The sequence below is a fragment of the Rhea americana genome, unplaced genomic scaffold (assembly GCF_003343005.1).
Source record: "Rhea americana isolate MKP2758 unplaced genomic scaffold, rheAme1 scaffold_289, whole genome shotgun sequence".
NCBI classification, from domain to species: Eukaryota; Metazoa; Chordata; class Aves; order Rheiformes; family Rheidae; genus Rhea; species Rhea americana.
Window position 1 is genome coordinate 848,833 of NW_028186411.1, and position 17,700 is coordinate 866,532.

Below are 17,700 nucleotides of genomic sequence, written 5' to 3' on the forward strand. Positions count from 1 at the left end.
GAGGAGGAGGAGGAATGTCCTTGTTTTCATGTAGAACAAGGGGAAAATGTGTTGTAAGATGTTTGCCTTTACTTCACTGAGATACTCTAGGATTTCCAGGCTTTGAACTATAAGAAAYTATATTTTGAAAAGAGATGTTGCCATGGTGTCAAGGAGGTACTTTCTGCTGTAACTGTGAACGTACACAGGCTTCTGGTTAGATTTTATGCCTCTGAAGARTCAAATTTGCACTTGTTTCCAAGAGCTTGACAGAATTTTTCTTCAATGATTCTTTTTGTATCAAAGCTGAGAAGAAGGTGCCTTTCCTGTGATTTCGATTCTTTTGCGGCAGCTGTAAGGAAAACTTTCAAATGTAGGGGAGTAGGAACAGGGGAGCTGGGAAAGGACTTCAGCAGTAACAGCAGAGCCAACAGAAGTAGGGGCACAGGGATGGAGTAAAAAGGGCCTRTCTGTATGCTTTGGAGTGCATTTTGGTACTGAGAGATCCTGAGATTCGACATTTCCCTCTGCAGTGTACGAAATGACCGATTCATCGGGCAAAAKGCGCATCTGTTCTGTCTCTAGTGGCTTGCACACAGGTAGGGGGTAATATCCTGCTGTCACTGAACCAYACTCGAGGCTTCCCTGCCTGGGGAGGGGAAAGGAAAGTCCTGCTGCTGTTCTTCGTGCTTTGGGAGTGCCCAGTGCCCTTGCACACGGTGGCTGATCCCGTGTTGGCAACAGCAGCCAGCSCAGCTTCTCCAGGAGGTGGTGCAAGTAAATCAGCAACTAGGCAACCCATTTTACTGTCCTTGGCAATTTGTAGTTGCTTTTGGTAGCTACTTCATTGCCTAGTGCCAGCCCTGCCTGCTTCTTCACCGACTTGAGCTGCAAAGGCGTGCACTGTGAGTCCCATGTTTGATGGCTACCTCAGACCAGTGCAGTTCAGTAATGGCACTTCTGGGGCTTTTTGGCTTGTCATTAAAACATGGAAATCGTGCAGGTGAAAAATCTTAGGGTTGCGAAGGCAAATGCTCAAAATTAGATGAGACATTTTAATGGTTGGCGCCTTTTAGGCGTTGCAGGAAGGCGATTGCGTTTTTTTTTTTTTTTTCTTTGGTGACATTCCCACCTTGTTAAGCAGAGTGTGGCAAGGGAGAACATGAGGACTGAGCAGTGAGCAAAACTGCTCCTTTAGTAAGGAAGGTGGAAGGTGTGTATTAAAYGAGGTATAGGACATAAAAGAAAGGCTGCCTTACTGTGATGTGGTAAAACGGTGCCTTGGGGAATTGTATTTTGCCCCATCCTCATCTGCAAAGTTCCTTACTGAGACTATGTAGAGTATTAAAGATTGGTTTGATGCATTTCCCCATTTAAAAGGTATCTAGCACATGGTGACTGACCTGCAGCAGCGTAGAGCAGCCAGCATTGCAGTTGAAATCAAAGAAATCTTGGCTTTGGAAAACAAAGCAAAACAAAAGATTGTTTCATGCTTAATACCTAAGAAGCCACGACCTAGCTGATTTAAACAGACCATCCACAATTAGTGGGGTAGAGACCGGCTATTCTTTCTCTGCTTGTGAATTGGAGACCATAATGCCCTTGTGTTCCCCAGGGATACCGTACACTTAAATTTGGGTGACGTTCTGAAATGCAGTGACTAAAAGTGATATGGATATCCTGGAAAACTCTGAGKAAAGTAATTGTGCATTCAGTTTCTTATTATTTTAAGATAATAAAGTCTTTTTTAAATTAATTAAGAAGCCCAGTAAATAAAACCAGAAACTGAATAATGAGAATGGGAAACTAAATTGTTGCGCTCTGTCTGAGCATCATCTATCCTGGGCAGTGAGTAAGGCGAGGGTCTAGAAGAAGAAGAAGAAAAAGCATGAAAAGCATGAATCATGAATTGAAGGAATATGTCATGAATGTGTAYGTGTCAAATTAACTTTGAACAGCCAGCTGAATGCTAAAGAACTTGTTTCTGAAGGACCAGTTTCAGCTTCTTTTCCAGATTTAGTAATCTGTAGCTTTTTAGCACCAATACTGCTAAATACTGCATGTCATTACACTTGTAACACATGTGCAYGCTCACAAAGTGCAGAGATTCGTGGGAAGACTTGTGGGAATTTGCCCATTTCCTCGTCCACTTTTGGTGGAGGTGGACAGCGATGGGTTGCGTGATAGYCACCCGGCGTTTTCAGGCTTTCAGCTCTCCTCTTTGACACACGCTGGTCTTTCTGGATTGGGTCCTAGGGCAGCCGTGCGATGGGGAAATGTTGTTCTGGTGCCTGACCTCTTGAACTGGCGGGCCAAACAGTGATCTCAAGGTGACCATGGGGATGCAACCTGTAGTATGSAGTATTGTCTACAATTTATCTCCTCCATCTGTGAACTGAGCTGTGGTGCAGAAGAGGAGGCTGTCCCCCCACAAACTGCCTGTTGAGGTTTTCTTTGGTGTGGGGGAACGGATGGCTTTTTGCAGTCCATCCCTTTAGCAGCRGTCTGTTGGCAGCTGGGTCACGCTGACCTTGGCTGGCCCCAGGTGGTGTGCAGCTCTGGTGGGACTTGCCATGTAGAGCAAAYGAGCAATGCTCAGTCTCCAGTCAGCTGTGCTGGTGTGGAGGTGGCGGACGAGGATGTCACAGGACCTATACATAACTGTTTATACATTCTGTTGTATTCCATGGAGCTGATGGTAGCTAATCCTTTATTCCCCACAGTGTTTATGAAATTACTTAGTTTTGAGCTTCACGGCAATGTATCTCTTTCTAAGAAAGCTGTGCAAGGGCATCATCTTTTGAGGCCTCTGTTAATTGCATTTTCCAAATTTGTCTGCAGAGAGTGGGATGCAGTTTGAGAGGGTCCAGGTCAGCCCACGGTGGGTAATTAAGTATGTTTTGTGCCACAGTTCTCTAGTAGGTTGGATGGTGTTGTCGTGTTCACAGTTCTAGTCTATTTATAGAATATTTTAGTGACCCCTTCTGTAGCTYTTGTTTCCTTATTGATAATATCTTTCTTGTTATATCTTTTCCTCTCATTTTCCAGTGGGGAGAAAAAGAGAGTATTGCTTTTCTCCTGGAAATGCAGCAGAGCATTTCCACCCCTCTCTGCCCCTCTCTCTAGCCTCTCTCCGGGCTCTGGCTCTCTCCGGAGGTGCCTGCAGGGCCCGGGGACTGCCTGGGAGCCAGGTCACTGCTGCTGGCCGTTGCCATTCTTTGACCACTTCTGTTCCTGAGCCTCTAAGAAAAGATGTGAAACCAGGAAGTGAAGAGTAGTAGGAGATGAGGAAAAGTGGTCTGGGAAGTGCAACTCAGTAGGAAATTGAGTTAAAAGGTGAGAATTAGGCTTGAGGCACACTGCTCAGTACTGCCCAATTACTAGCTTTTTATAAACCTGGGCAAAAATTGCCTCTCTCAAAATGAGGACTAGAAATACTAGAAATACAGTTTGCATTAGTGGCCTGATCTGATTTAAATACCAAAGCAAAGGCTTATATTTTGGGAGTTTCAAAAGAGTTCAGTCCATATTTGCCCTCAAACTGCAGCACAGGGACTCTGACATGAGAACTATTGAGTTATCATAACACTCGCCCTGTTAACTTTACATTATCCTGAGCTGTTAGTCCTTCCTCTGTTTTCCCTTTCTCCCCCTACCTTTACTCCTCACTTTCCTTTCCTCCCTCCCAGCAACCCAGGCACGTAGATTTGATGTTATCTTTATCTGTGAGGCTGTTTGCGTGGTACAGTGTTTCTTTTTCAAAGCCAGAGGAGGCTTTAATAACATCCAGCTGACTGCAGAACAGCTTTGCTTTAAAAGCTCATTAGCTAGGACTTGCAGGCTCCTAGCTGTTGCTTTCAGTGRCCTGCCTGTTGAGTTACAGTAACAGAAAATTGTTCCTACGTATGTATGCGTGTACATGTGTGGTTTTGGGTACATACATAAGGTKGTTCTTTTTTGTTGTGGCTCGCTAACTGCCCTGCTAGGAGACAGTGCAGATGAAATTCTTCTATTCAAGCTTTAATTGTATCAGTGCATGCTTGCTTTTTAGTTTTTTGATAAACAGAACAAGTGATCTTCAGCTGAGCAAGGTTTGACCATACGGGTTGTCATCTGACACCCAAACTGAAAGAACAGCAGAGGTCCCAGATGTGCCATAAGTTCCCATGAATTTTGTGAAAATTGGTATCTGAAAGAGAATGAAGATCTAAATTTGTGCCCCTGTGGAGGAGAAGTTGGCTTTTAATTCTGTCCTCTTCCAAGATGCTTGCCAGCCAGCCTGTGTTCATGCAGCATTTGTGTAGCTCTGGATCAGTGCCTTAAATCCTGCTGAATATCCTGGTCGGACAAGTGGAGAGCAACGTGGGGGACTGCAGGGCTTCTGGAAGGGCGGGAGGTGCAGGCTGCAGCTGTGGATGTGACAACTACAGTTGTCTGTCATGCTGCTTGCAAAACATCTTTTTTTGGACAAAATGTACTTATAGAGTAAAACTCTGAACAGCATTGTGTGCTCAGTTATTCAAAAACGCCTGCCTTAGAATCATGAGATTTGGTTGAAATTCATGGAATTAAAAATTATAGGTAACAAGGTTCTCTCTAGCTGCTCTTCCCTCTCCCCCACCCCCCCGCTTTCTGCCCAGTGATGTTTGTTAAGTTTACTTTGCAAGCACAAAGAGTGGAAATGGTAATGAAATTTCTGATCCAACTCAAAGAGGTCTGAGAGCAGAACACCAAAAATTGCAAAAAATTATGTTAAAATCACAAGAGTTGCTGATACTGAGCATGAAAATGAAAATAACAAGATGGAAAAGTGTGTGTGTGTGTGTGTGTGTGTAGATATGTAGCCGTGGAGGTAGGACTTTTTTCTCTGTTGGTTGCATAGGCTGAATTCTACTAACAGTGTCTCCATTCCTTATCTCTCTTCCTGGATCTTCTGCCTCTGCCTTTTGCATCCTTCCTTTCTTGCCCCTGCTGCTTTAGCAGTTATGGTCACCTTTAGTTAATCTGCAGGGCTCTGCTCTGCGTAGCTTGTGGGATTAGAGAGAAGAGCGAGCGTGCTGTGGTGCCTGGGGTGCTGCAGGCTCTGGTGGCCCCAAGAGGGAGGACATTGCTTCCTGACAGCCCGCTTGAATGCAAGAGGTCTCATGTCGGCAGCAGGTGTGTGTGATGGGGCTGTCAAACGTGAACCTGGCATCTAGGATGCGCTCTGCTTACTACCCACACAGCAGCTGAGAACTGTTGCCTTTGTGTGGTCCAGTAGGACTGTTTCACCATCTGTGTCTTTCCCACTTTGGTATAGTAAATTCATGTTTGAAGTTGCCCAGATAACCCTAGGGTAACCAAGATGCAAATTCTACTAACCTTATTATAGCAATAATTTGTTCTAATAGGGAATTTTGCAGTCCTSTTCAACACTCAGAACTCTGGATTAATGGACAGAGAGATACCCTAGAATTGGAGARGGGGAGCTCACTTGATTGGCTTCAGATAACAGCAGCTAGATTAAACATTTTTTTTTCCTAATGAAAATTTAAAGTTTTTAATAACATTGCTGCTGCTCAGCAATCATTTRTGTATCAGCTTCCCTCCCTCGTTTCTGCCTTACAGCATCACCAAATGGATTAAGCTAAGCTGGKGAAAAAGCATACTTGTTCCAAAATAGAAATGCTCACACATGGCGTTTTTCAGGACTAGCTGTTACAATTTAAATACAGGCCCTCYGTCCATCCAGACTGATAATCAGAGACAGGCAAGTTCTCAGGGACTTTACTGTGTTCTGTCATGATCTTTTCTAGTTGTAGATACTGCAATGTATTCTTAAGAGTATAAATGCTTTAGTAGCATTTAATCTGTACTCTAAATTGTTGTTTAGTTTTTTAACTAGAGCAAAAAGACATTTAGCATTCCCTCATCTAGATAAAAACAAAATAAAGCCCCACTTGTTCTGGAAGCTCTCTCTTTGCTTGTGGCTTTCACTTCTGCAGTGTTTTGCATGTCCTGATCTAAACTGTGTACTTAGAAACCAGAATGCAGGACCTTGCAAGGGACAGTTTTGGTTCAGTGGAAAAACTCCTGCTAATAATCTGAGTTTCCTTACATTCTTAATGATGTTTTTTGTAGGGTTCAGTAGAGTCAAATATTTAAAACAGCAGTCTTTATGGTGTCAGAAACTGTTGCATCTACCTACGCCGGTCCCGTGGAAGTCAAGTCAGCACTTTTATATTGGTGTTAAGACAACTTCTTTCTTTCCTTTTAGGCTCATAGCTGGCAGCCTGGAATCAAAAACCCATACCGCGGGGTGGTGGTGTGGCCTGTTCCTGAAAACGTGGAAATCACCGTGACGCTTTTTAAGGTATGTTTGTAAAGCATAATCTTTCTTAATTTCATATGYGATGTATGAATAACGCTGCCTAGAGACTTCAAATTACATTCATWAAGGCCTAATCTTGCCGATTTTATTTACGTATTAACTTCACAACCTTGAGTCCAGAATTTATTATATCTCATTGAGTTGATTTATGACTAGTCGTTTGCATAGTGTACACGTGTAAGTGTTTGCTGGACAGAGGTCTAATTCGGCGTAGGTTTTAGTCTAGTATGTTTCCCTAAATAGTATAAGCCAGGAGAAGTCACAGCACAGCCATTCYTAGACTCGTTTGTTGAGTTGCAGTGCAATGACAGTTTTTCTTATGCTATTGACTACGAAACAGAATCCAGCTTTTAATTTCATAGTATTTACTGTGTCACACATGTCATAGCCTTAGAAGCAGATGTGGAATAATAGAGTAGGTCAGATAATTTTAGGATTTTGTGTGGGAGTTCTAGGAAATGTATTTTTTTTTTCTGTTTAATAAAAAAATCTCGTCACGCTTCCTGCTTGTTCTTGTTTTTAAGTGCTCATCTCCCTTCCTGTGAAGCAGGGAGAGAAGAGGGTGGTTGTGCTAGGACTTACTGCTCAATTATCATTGGGCAAAGTCCTTTCTGCGTAAAGATAAGCAGTGCAGCTTTGCATATACGATAGCGTGGGAGGTTATCCAGGAGGCTGAGGAAGACTTCAGGGACTTTGATTCCTTTAGCTCTTTCTGGTTCTTCASTCTGCTGTCTTCAGCTACGTTCTAGCTGTTTTTATTTAGAAATTGCACCTTTTACAACTTAGGACAACAGTAACAATTATTTTCTAATTAGTGATTTTTATATTTCTTTGCTTTTTGGGGCTCCCCTGGATAACTGCTTAGAAGTGGCCCCTGGCTAGCCTTAGGATGAGAATTTATTACTTGGTTCATTAAGCATAAAAGGGGGCTTCTCTCTTATGCTTTTTTGTTCTTGGGATGGCCAATGGAGTGAAAGATCCTGGGTTGCTGGTGATGCTAACTATCATAAATTTATGTCTCAGCAAGCACATTTTCCTCAACTGAAGTTCAAAAGTTCACTGGCAAAAGTCATTTGCCTTTGCATGCTTCAAGGGCCTCTACTTGGATTAAGAAGTTTAACACCATTATATGAGCACATTGCATATCTATTCAAATTGGATATGGTTAYGTAACACATGGGAAGTTGTTTAACATTTTTAACATTTAAACTGAAGCAGAAATGTACGTAATTCTTGAATATGTGTATAATGCATGTTGTGTGAAGAGCTATAAATTAAGTTCCTTCTGGCTGCAAGTCTGTGATGAATGGCTTTGGAGGTAAAAACATCTCCCGGCTCTGCCACCCCACACTCGTTTTTATTCTTAGCTGCAGCACTGCRCGGTTGTATTTTGTGGCACAGCCTSAGACTCGAGGTGGTGCCACTGCAGCGAGCTGACCTGCAGCGATGGGGCTGCAACAAGGTAGCGATGGGAGAGAAGGGCCTCTGGAGCCAGTGCTTGCTATTACTACACACTTAATTTTACCCAGCACCGGGACTTTGCAGACAGAGCTGTTCTTTGGTCCTCTCTCCCCCAAAGCGCGCCTGTGTGTCTGCGCGGCCCATCACACGGCGGAGCGGGGAAGAGAGGGAGAAGTGTGACTAACCCCAGCGGCTGTGCTTTCTGGGAGCAGCGTCTGCATGAGAAGAGCACTCTGCCTGGATGATTTAGCTTTGAATGACGTATTACTGCGGGCAGAATATGGGGCCGGTGCAGTTAATACCGTGCCTAGTACTCCGAATGAAGCGGTTGACTCGTACAGCGCCACTTCAGCTGCGGCGCAGAATATGCCCTGACCCCGGCAGAGCTGGGGGAGTTTCTGTCACCGATACGTGCTGGCTAAGATCCGTTCGGCAAGAGCTAGCTGTATTTTGCCCGGCTCGTGGGCCGGCAGGTCAGTGCCCGAGTGAAGAGGGAGGTGTGTAATAGCACACTGCAGCAACCCTTTTGGGAGCTGGCTTGGTTATTTATATCACTGCCTCCTCTGGCAGGAGGGAGGCTAAAACAGTTAAAGCAGAAAAGCTCAGAAAAAAAAGACAGCTCGTTTTGCGGTTGTGTAGACGTAGAAGTTCCTTTCGGAACGGCTCGCTGTGAAGGAGAGTGGCGGCCGAACGCCTGACGCTTTGGGATAAGCGCGCGTAACGCGGTCCTGTTGCTTAACAAACCCGAAGTGTCCCCGTTCGTTGCAGCCGCGGACCTCGGGCAGGCGGCCGGCTCTGCATCCGCGTTGGCAGAGCCGCGTGGCGGGAGCAGGCCGCTCTGGCGGAGCTTCGTAAGAATCAAAGATAACAAATTAGCCCGGTGGTGCTGTTTGAAATAGAAGTGCAGGGGAGGSAGAGAGCGGACTCCAAAATAGACAGCTACGTGTTTTGGGAAACGATTCGCGCCGTAGCAGCCCTGTGTTTGTAAGTGGCTGTTGAAATGTGTTACTGGTAGGATTAGGAGATAAGTCGCAGCTTCAAGTACTGATGGGAATGTTAAGAATATCCTCTTCAGCAGTCACCAGTGGACACTTGAGAACTGGCTAGCAAAGCGCATGTGATCAGTCAACCGACTGGGCAGGTTGCATTATCTGCGTGTCCCRGTTTTGGGTATTAGATCGTTTCAGTGGTAGAGCTGTCATTCTGAAGCARGCAGAACTAAGCATTTAGGAGAGAGTGTCGCTCCTAGGAAATTGTCATTTCAAATAAAATAAAAAAATCTTTTCACATAATTGTGGGTTGCTGGTGACACTTTAGAATGCTCTCGACTCGTTTAAAGAGAAAGCATCAAGTGGGAACATGAACTGATTCATCATCTCTTAACTAGTTTTAGTTCCTGTCCATCTAGCTAGTTAAAGTGCTAATTAAATAAAAAGTTCCAGCTGTTCTGAAAGTTTCACTTCTTTCTTTGCCCTGTTCTACATTTGTGTCATTATATTCTTGACCAAAATGGGAAGAAAGAAGTACTGTGAAACAATAAACCTGTTGTGCATTTTAAGTCCATAATCTCTATTGCTTTCATAGAAAGATCCACAAATGCCAGRAAAGCTAGCTGAATTTACATTTTTCACTGTTTCCATGGTTGCACTCCAGAGGTTCTTTTTTTTCTTTTTTCTTTTTTTTTAAAAGAGTCCATACATAAGCAAGGTTTAACTGTCATATATGAAAGCCTATGTATTTGTGTGTGTGTGGTTTTTTTTTTCTGTGCAAATGCATACATGTATCAATTGGGAGAGATTTTAAAGGAGAAATTTTTAGTATTGAGTAAGYCTAGTGCTTATAATGAAGCTAAGTGAATGTGTCAATTATGCTATGAGGATTTAAATTGCAGTATCATTATTGCCTGGCTTAAACTGAACTTCTGAAGTGGAGATATTTGCTCTTTGGGGGTAGGCATGGACTTTGCTTTGCTGTATTACAGAAAACACTCATTTTGTCAGCAATACACAGGTTTTATCATACTAGTTTACARTTGCAACAAAAAGGAAAGATTACTAATCCATTCCAAAGTTTGAAAAGTGTTTTTTTTTTTTTTTTTTGAAAAAGGCATATGCTTTTAAGCACAAAAATAAATGCTTAGAGTAAAATAAGAAAAAAATAGAGCATATAAGGGGCCTTGCTTTGTTGAAAGTACTCCTATCTCTATACAGCTCTCTGAACAAATCCCATATCTCACTTGTAAGCCTGAGTCAAATAGTGTGTTTTGGTGATGATGCTGGCCCTGGCCTATTCACCATGYACTAGCAGCGTTTGCCTGGGTTTGGGGTATATACTGTTGGCTTTCTCTCTGGAWTTTAAGTTGAAGTGGTGGGGAAGGTGTTTTACTAAACATCGTCATCATGAGAAACTGCAGTCCAGGATTTTACCAGGTGAGTAGTAAGTTGCGGGTAGCCCCTTGTCAAGTTTTGCACCGTTACTGAACCACCTTTTCTGCACCCTCAGAAGGCAGTGGTACGTCTTGTGGCTCTTGGTCTTTGAGGGCTATTGCTGCACAGTTCGCTTTCCTCCAGTTCTATGTGGGGTGTAGGGAAGCAAGGGGGGGGGGAAAAGTGGGCTGGCACTGAGGCAGAAGGACAAATGTATATGGGGACATTCAGTAACTCTGGCTTTCTTTAAGACTGAATGAAAAAAATATTTATATTTTCTCTAAATATATGTATATAACTATACATTTATATAAATATGTATAAATAAGGACAGCTGACTAGTATGAGTGTCRTCATTCCAGGTAAGCAGAGTGTGTGTGACACGTCTTGCAGGTGTGAAATAGCTTAGTGTAGAGCCCTTGGCTCTCTAGTGATATTAGTGCTAATACTCAGTAGTACCACCACGGGCAAAGCCGTTTTTTGGCTCACGTACGGTAGTACAGGAAATAATTGCCAGAAGGTAATTCCTTTGTAGCAGTGATCAAAATCTATCTCGCRGCAAAAGCTGATTCACGTTCTTGTGGTCCATGGGTGTTTTGTTTTTTACCATTAAGTCAAAAGGTTTATTATATGCTATGCTCAAATTCATGTGACTGACTTTACCATAGAGTAGCATTCGCTGGAGTGATGCTGCAGCAAAGCCGATGCCTTGAGGCTTTTTCCTCTGAGACAATCACTTGATWGTCCTAGCAGCAAAGAGCAGATCCAGGTTCACAGTATGCTTGTTTCCATTTAGGAGTGACGCTGTGGGTGATACTCTCTAATAGGAAAAATGGCTGTATGGACCAGATGCTGCATGTCAGATACAAAAAGCATGAGATCAAGGTTGTGAAAAATGTAAAACTCTTCACATGAAATAAAATTTTCAGGCTTAGTGTGGGGGCTAATTTTAGAAACTATTTAAAAAAAATCGAGCTTTGTTGCCTCTCTAGCCTGGATGCTGGACAGGAAAGCGTGAGCTATCATTAACTTGGTGCAGTGATGGAGAGGGACGTGTCTGCCAGTTTGGCTGGAGCTTCCTGCTTTGCAGAAATTCAATGAATAAAAGCTGACCAGAGGTATGTGACTTTTTTAGACTAATCAGACCTCTGCAAACAGCATTGAAAGGGACAAGAATTGGGTTGAGTTTTGAATCGTCTGCAACTTTGAAGAACTAAATAGAAATGCTGAGGATAGATGCTGGTGTACCCAGAGCATCTGCTGTTGGCCACTTGCAGAGGACAGACCGTGAACTCAGTAATCGCTTGATCTGATTCAATATGACAGTTCTTAAGTAGTTATTCCCCAAGAAGAAAGACCAAAGATTAAGGCTGGTATAAAGTAAAATAATTGAAAGACATGCTTCAGCAGCCAGGAAAGCCTAGGGAGGAGGCATTGGGAAGGAAAGAAAAAAGGATTTTGAGGATACYAACAGTCTGAAGGTTTTCCACACTTCTGGCTGATGATTTAGGGGAAGGAGTAGTCAGTCCTTTGTTATACTGATATCTTTCATTCCCATTTCTAGAGATAGAAAAATAGCTCTAACGATAGCCTAAACTTATGGGAGAATGGTAGCCTATCTTCAGGCATCTGAAACCACCTCATGTCCTGTAGAAAGGGCCTAGTTCTCGATGCAGATCTTTGCTGAATGGACTGGTGATAGATCGCTCAACAGAGAGCGTGAAAATGTGACGCACAAATCCCCTGTTGCTTTTCCCGTGCACTAATCCAGAGGAGTAGTCTGTTTTCTGGCAGTTGGCAAACAGATGGGCAGATCAGGCTTGCGGAAAATGACTGATGGCTGGGGGTGCAGAGGAAGAGAGGTTGCAGGACTGAGCTTGTTTAGGGCCRGGGAGTCTCAAGGAGGCAGTTAACAGTTACTGGGCAAACATGAGATGGGCCAGGTTTAAGAGGCTGGACCAAAGCACTCTGCTGACCTTGGGATGAGAGCTGGAGAAATGATCGTCTCAGGGGAGTCTATGGTAATAGGCAAACGGTGAGTGAGAAAGGTGATGTCCTGTCATTAAGGATGATGCTTTTCTTTCTTTCTTTTTAAATACAGTAAATGAGGAGAAATGTCCATTTATACAAGTACKCTCAGTTTCCAGATCAAGGCAAAACCACAGTGAATGTTGGCTAAGGAGTGTGGTTTTGTATCTGCAGCACTCTGGTAAAGTGAATGAGCGTTATCAGGAAACCGCTCGGCTCTTGCCAACTCATGTTGCTTTTGTAATACAGTGAAGTAATGGTATGGTGACGGTATGAAGAGGCTGTATTTGTTCAGGTAGTTCTCATTATCATTTGCTTTCAGAAGGGAAGAGGAGAGCGAGGTCTGTTTGTAGTAACTTGGTTTTAGGGGTTTGCAGCTGCACATTTTAAGGCACTTTGTTTTCAAGCTCGGGGAATAGTTTTCTGTACTTGCAGGTGAGACGGGGTTGTGCACTGCGTTATCAGGGAGGACTTCCATACGCTGCAAATTTCAAATTAACTGTTACCACTAGGGCTGCTCTTTCTACTGTACTGGCATTCTTTTCCAGAAAGTGGTGAGCTGTGCAGGCCTCAAGCAACAGCTTGCAAAATCAGCCACTTGAGTCTTGCGTGGGAGAGTCTGGGATAGCCATAAAATAGGGAGGAAAGTATATGCTGTTAGACTTYTGTGTTTGTATTTACCCTCTATAAATCCAAAACAAATTGAAGGATTAGCCAGGATTATGGAAGCATCACTTTTTATAAGTGACCACTCATGGAAATGTTCACCCAAAGGGCGAAAGAGAGGCTACAACAGAAACGATGCAACTGTAACTGCACAAGTACCTGYTGATGCTGACCACCTAACGGGGCTGCGAGTTAACTCGAAATAGGGCTATGCGAGCTGCTCCTTGGATTTCTTGTAAAAGCATGTTAGCAAGAAGARTGAAGCCAGCTTACCTAGCTGTTGCAACAGGACATGTATGTCTATAAATTTATTCAGGGTTTTCCGTTCCTGAGGCATTTTAAAAGGCTAGGAAGAAGAGCAGTCTTTTAAAAATTCTCGATTCTTATTTGTTAAATCTTACAGTAGTCTTTAGRTATGAAATATGTTCCATATATGCCAAATGCCTGATTTTAGTATATTTCATACCCTCTGAATTTTTGGTAAGGTTGTTCATTAGAGGGTGACTCAGACAAGCATTTGAAGCTTTTCATTTTTATTTTTTACTCTAAGTAATAGGGAATTTGTGGTTAATATACTGGAATTCATTATTTCAGAAGTCTTTACAACTCTATTCAACAATGTGTTAGCGTGCATGTGAACATCAAGTCCTTTTGTTATATTATTTTGATCTGTCTGTTTATCAGAAATACACAGCAAAACRCCTGATTCTATAGTCTTCAGAGGTGCAAATTGGCATTATTGCCATTAATAGAAGAGCTTTGGTTTTCTCTATAGATTATTGCCTTGCATGGACAAAGGCWAAGATTGTTCAGTTTGTTGCACAGAAGAAAATACCAGGTAACAATACCCTGACTTTGCAAGTAGTTTTAGGTAAACCTACAAGCTCATATTACCAGCTCTCAGGATTGTTGTGCAAAAAATAAAGCTGGATGAAATATTAGAGAGTTCAGTCACTTATTAAAGAGTAGCTTATTAAAACACAAAATGATTAATGATCTCATTAAATCTCATTGTATCATTTTTATGCTGTATTGGAGGAAGCAATTAAATAAAAAAGGTAATTGCCCCAGGTTAACTCATGAGAAATGGTAAGTGTTTAATAGCTAGAATATAGAAAATGGTATGTGTAGAACTGGTCTACAGCAAACCAGCTAGGTGTCACACACATTATTTACACAATGTATAATTCTACAAAGSTGATTAATGTGATGGGTATAGAGTTACATAATCTGATATTTACAAATGCATTCATTGGAARAAGAACATATCTAGACATAATTTGGGTATGTAGTTGCCCTTATATCATTATGGCTAGCAGTACAATATGCTTTATGCTTGTTTGTAGTATGCAAAATATTCAGATTGTCTTTAATCTTTATAAAAAGTTATGTATTAAAATGACACCTATTTCTAGTAACATCATTTTATATTGTTTCTGAATTTAAAACAYGTTTTGAAGGTAATGCATTTTTAATACATCTTTCACATGACAGCTATGGCTGTAGCTATTAAATATGTAGCTCGTGATTGTACGACGTGTTGCTGAATTGGCTGTGGTTGATGCCCAGCGTCGGAGTTCCCGTGAGGAGAGCCGGCGTTTTGCAGGGGTCCGGCAGAACAGCGAACCCCTCTGCTGGGTTCTGCAGCCCAGACTGCCCTGGAGGAGGCTGGCGTGTAGCCTGCAGCGTGATGTCCTCTTCGAAATGTTGCTGGAATTCATTCAAAGATGGGGTTTATATCTAAGAACACACCTTACAACTTTTTGTGTGCTGGAAAAAGAAAGCAATACTTCTTTTTTTGCTGCTGTTTGTTATGCATTTGTTAGTTAACAAAAATCTTAATAGGGTAAAGTTGAAGTACAGCAAAATTAGTCTTTGTGTCAGGAGGAGAGCCTAAAGCTGTATTCTCATAGTGTGAGAGAGTGTGTTGCAAGGGAAGGAGTAGAAGTTATTGTGATATTTGTTCAGAACTAGATGATAAATTGCTGGGGGGGGGGGAGTCTTTTGCAGAAGAATCCCTGGCAGAGGCATGACTTAGTGTCCCCACTGTTACCTTAATTTCAGGCAGCCACAGGATAGACCACAGTGCTGCGCTGAAAGCGCGTTACTTTGAAACAAATGCCAGAAATCTGAAGCACACTGTGTATCTTCCTGTAGGTGAAAATGTTTCTTGTTGCTTGCGTGTGATTTGATAGAAACATGGTGAGGTAAGGATAGGTATTAAGTGATTTACGGTGACATGAGGTGTTCTGCTGGTGCCGTGACCCTGGGCCTCTGCTAATGCTGATGAAATTTGGACATTAGGAGATTGAGATGGTTGGTTTGATACTGGGTATAGATGCTTTCTCCGTTGTGGTAGGAACAGCGGCTTCCTCCACTGTTTTCTGCAAGGCACGGTTTTGTTAACTTAAGAGCTATTTTTTTTCCTCTTTCTTTTCCCCTGGATGAAAGGAAATAAAATTACAGGCCCATATCAGAATGAGTCTCGTCTGTGGGAATCTATATTAAATTATTACTTAAAGTTTTATGCCAGCTTATTCGTCATCTTATTGACATCCATTGAAGTCTCCATCCTAGCTAAAGTATTCTTTTGTGACATCTTTAGTGGGTAAAAATGCGTATGATTTTTCACTTAAAAATGTTGGCTGAATTATAATTTCTTACACCCTGGATTATTTTTAGACTTAAGTTCTCTGTTCTGTTTTTCTAGGATCCCCATGCTGAAGAATTTGAAGACAAAGAATGGACGTTTGTCATAGAGAATGTAAGCTGGAATGTTGTTATGTTTTTCTTCTCATATATGTAAGCCTTAATGATTTAAAAGATTAAAGGGTGTCTGAATGCTGAAAAAGTTTGAGCTGCCAACTGCACTAAAACTTTGTTCCGTAGTAAGAAAAATAAAGCCTTATTAAAATAATTATTGTTATGTCCTGATTAAAATACAGGAGAGGGGAGTACTATACTACACGGCTTAAATTTCTTCCCTGTTCTGTAAGAATTAGTCTGTCTTGCGTTATTTTTCTGTGAACCATGGAGTAAACAAGTTATAGCTAGGTTATGAGTCACTATTTTGAGGATTAGAACACATTATTCTTCTGAGAGCAGGGGAGTGAACAAGCTAGAGCTGGGTTCTGACATCTGCACGTCGTGAGCTGCAGCGCACACCCTTTTCAGTTTTGAATATTGCTCTTCAGTGAAAAGCACAATTTCCTCATCTTCGCTTTAGAAATGAGGAAATTGAGGCAGGGTGGAGGAGTGGGACTAGCCCCGGTCACCTAACCAAAGGGCAAGAAAATCGTGGCGCGCTCGCCGCTCTCCCGCGTGCCGGTGTGAGGCGGCAGGCGCGGGGCCAGCTCGGCCGAGAGCGGCCTCGTACGCCCGCAGCAACACACGAGGCGGCGGCTCCTGTGCGAATCCTGGCTCGGAGGAGTCACGGGCCCCTAGGGCTTCCCGGGGAGCCGAGCTCTTGAGGGCTGCACGAACAACGCGCTTTGCCGAGCGGCGGGGCTCTAAGTCACACGGAGCCAGGGCTTGCTAGACCATCGCTCTCCTTTCCTTCCTCTGTGCAGAGCTGGCGCTGTCCAGGCTCCCAAAAAAGGGAGAAGTCGCTTTATCTAGAGTCTCCTGTTCGCTTTCTGAAGTGCGTTGAAAAGGACTGTAAAATCGGAAAAAACCCACCACAAACAGCAAAAAAATCCCTGAGTTTATCTCTCTCCCCTTAATACAGTTTCATTCCGGTCTATTTCTCAGCAACTTGATTTTACTTCTGTTTATGTTGCTTTTTAAAAATATTCTTAGTCCTCATGTACTGAGCCATAGCACTGCCACAGTAAGAGTACCGAAGTAAGGAAAAGCCATAGATTTGCTTGTTACAACTTTTTTATGTTAATTTTATGTTAACTTTTTGCATGTTGTAATTTTTTGCCTAAAAATAGCTGCTTTTYCCATTTTGATATCAGAAAAAGTGATTCAGGTTCGTAAGAGTTTTTTTTTTCTGATCACCAGCGGCTGAGAATTTAAAAAGACTGAAAGCAAAGTGCATAATTTATATCTTTGTTTCTTAAATGTCAAGTTTCTATTTTCATTTGAGACGTATGAACATCAAACACAGTTCAGTTTCTGTTTGCTGGAGTTTCCTTTTCTCCCTCGCCTGGTTTATTTTGGTCGGGGAGGTCCCCGTCCCCGCTCGTCGCGGTGCGAGTTACTCCGCTCGCAGTGTCAGTGTGTTGCTCAGCTAGCCCCTCCGGGTGGTACAGCTCGATTTCCTGTGACGTCGCAACAGATTTTTTTAAAAAAAAAAAATTATTTTTTTTAGATGTCTACGCTGGGCGCGTAGACGTCATGTCCTGCTTCATAGCACGTTGCTCTTTCCCGTGGGTGTGAGGTGCGTGGAGCTGGCAGCGGCGCGCGCTGCTCTCGCTTTGCGCTCCAGCCTTCTCCGAGCCGCCGGGATGCTTCGGGCGGCGGGGGCTTTGGGGCCGCTGCCCGCGCAGCCGCCGCCTCGAGAGGTGGAGACGGCTCCAGCGCGCCCGGCTGCGGAACGGCTCGGTGCTGCGCGCGGACTTGGCCTTCGCAGCTTAAACGCCGCCGCTAGCTCGTTTCGCGAGGGCTGCCAAGTAGTCCTTGGCTGATAAATGTTTTGCCTTAGATTAGAGCAGTTGATCTAAATCCCACTTAAAAATGTGGGTTASTTGTTCTCTAATTTAATAGCTAGTTTTACTGTAAAGATTATTGAGAGCCAAATCAACTTTAAAGCTGGTTGTTTCCGTA

General features: G+C 43.0%; 1 protein-coding gene across 5 annotated transcripts in view; it reads left to right on the forward strand.

Annotated features, from left to right (window-relative positions):
* EHBP1 (EH domain binding protein 1) overlaps positions 1 to 17,700 on the forward strand; it is a 202,393-nt gene that overhangs the window by 33,553 nt on the left and 151,140 nt on the right. For all 5 annotated transcript variants that reach the window (XM_085308996.1, XM_085308995.1, XM_085308997.1 and 2 more), the window contains exons 3-4: positions 6,236 to 6,331; positions 15,641 to 15,694. In XM_085308996.1, the coding sequence (XP_085165122.1) occupies positions 6,236 to 6,331; positions 15,641 to 15,694 (150 nt within the window). The remainder of the gene's footprint in view (positions 1 to 6,235; positions 6,332 to 15,640; positions 15,695 to 17,700) is intronic.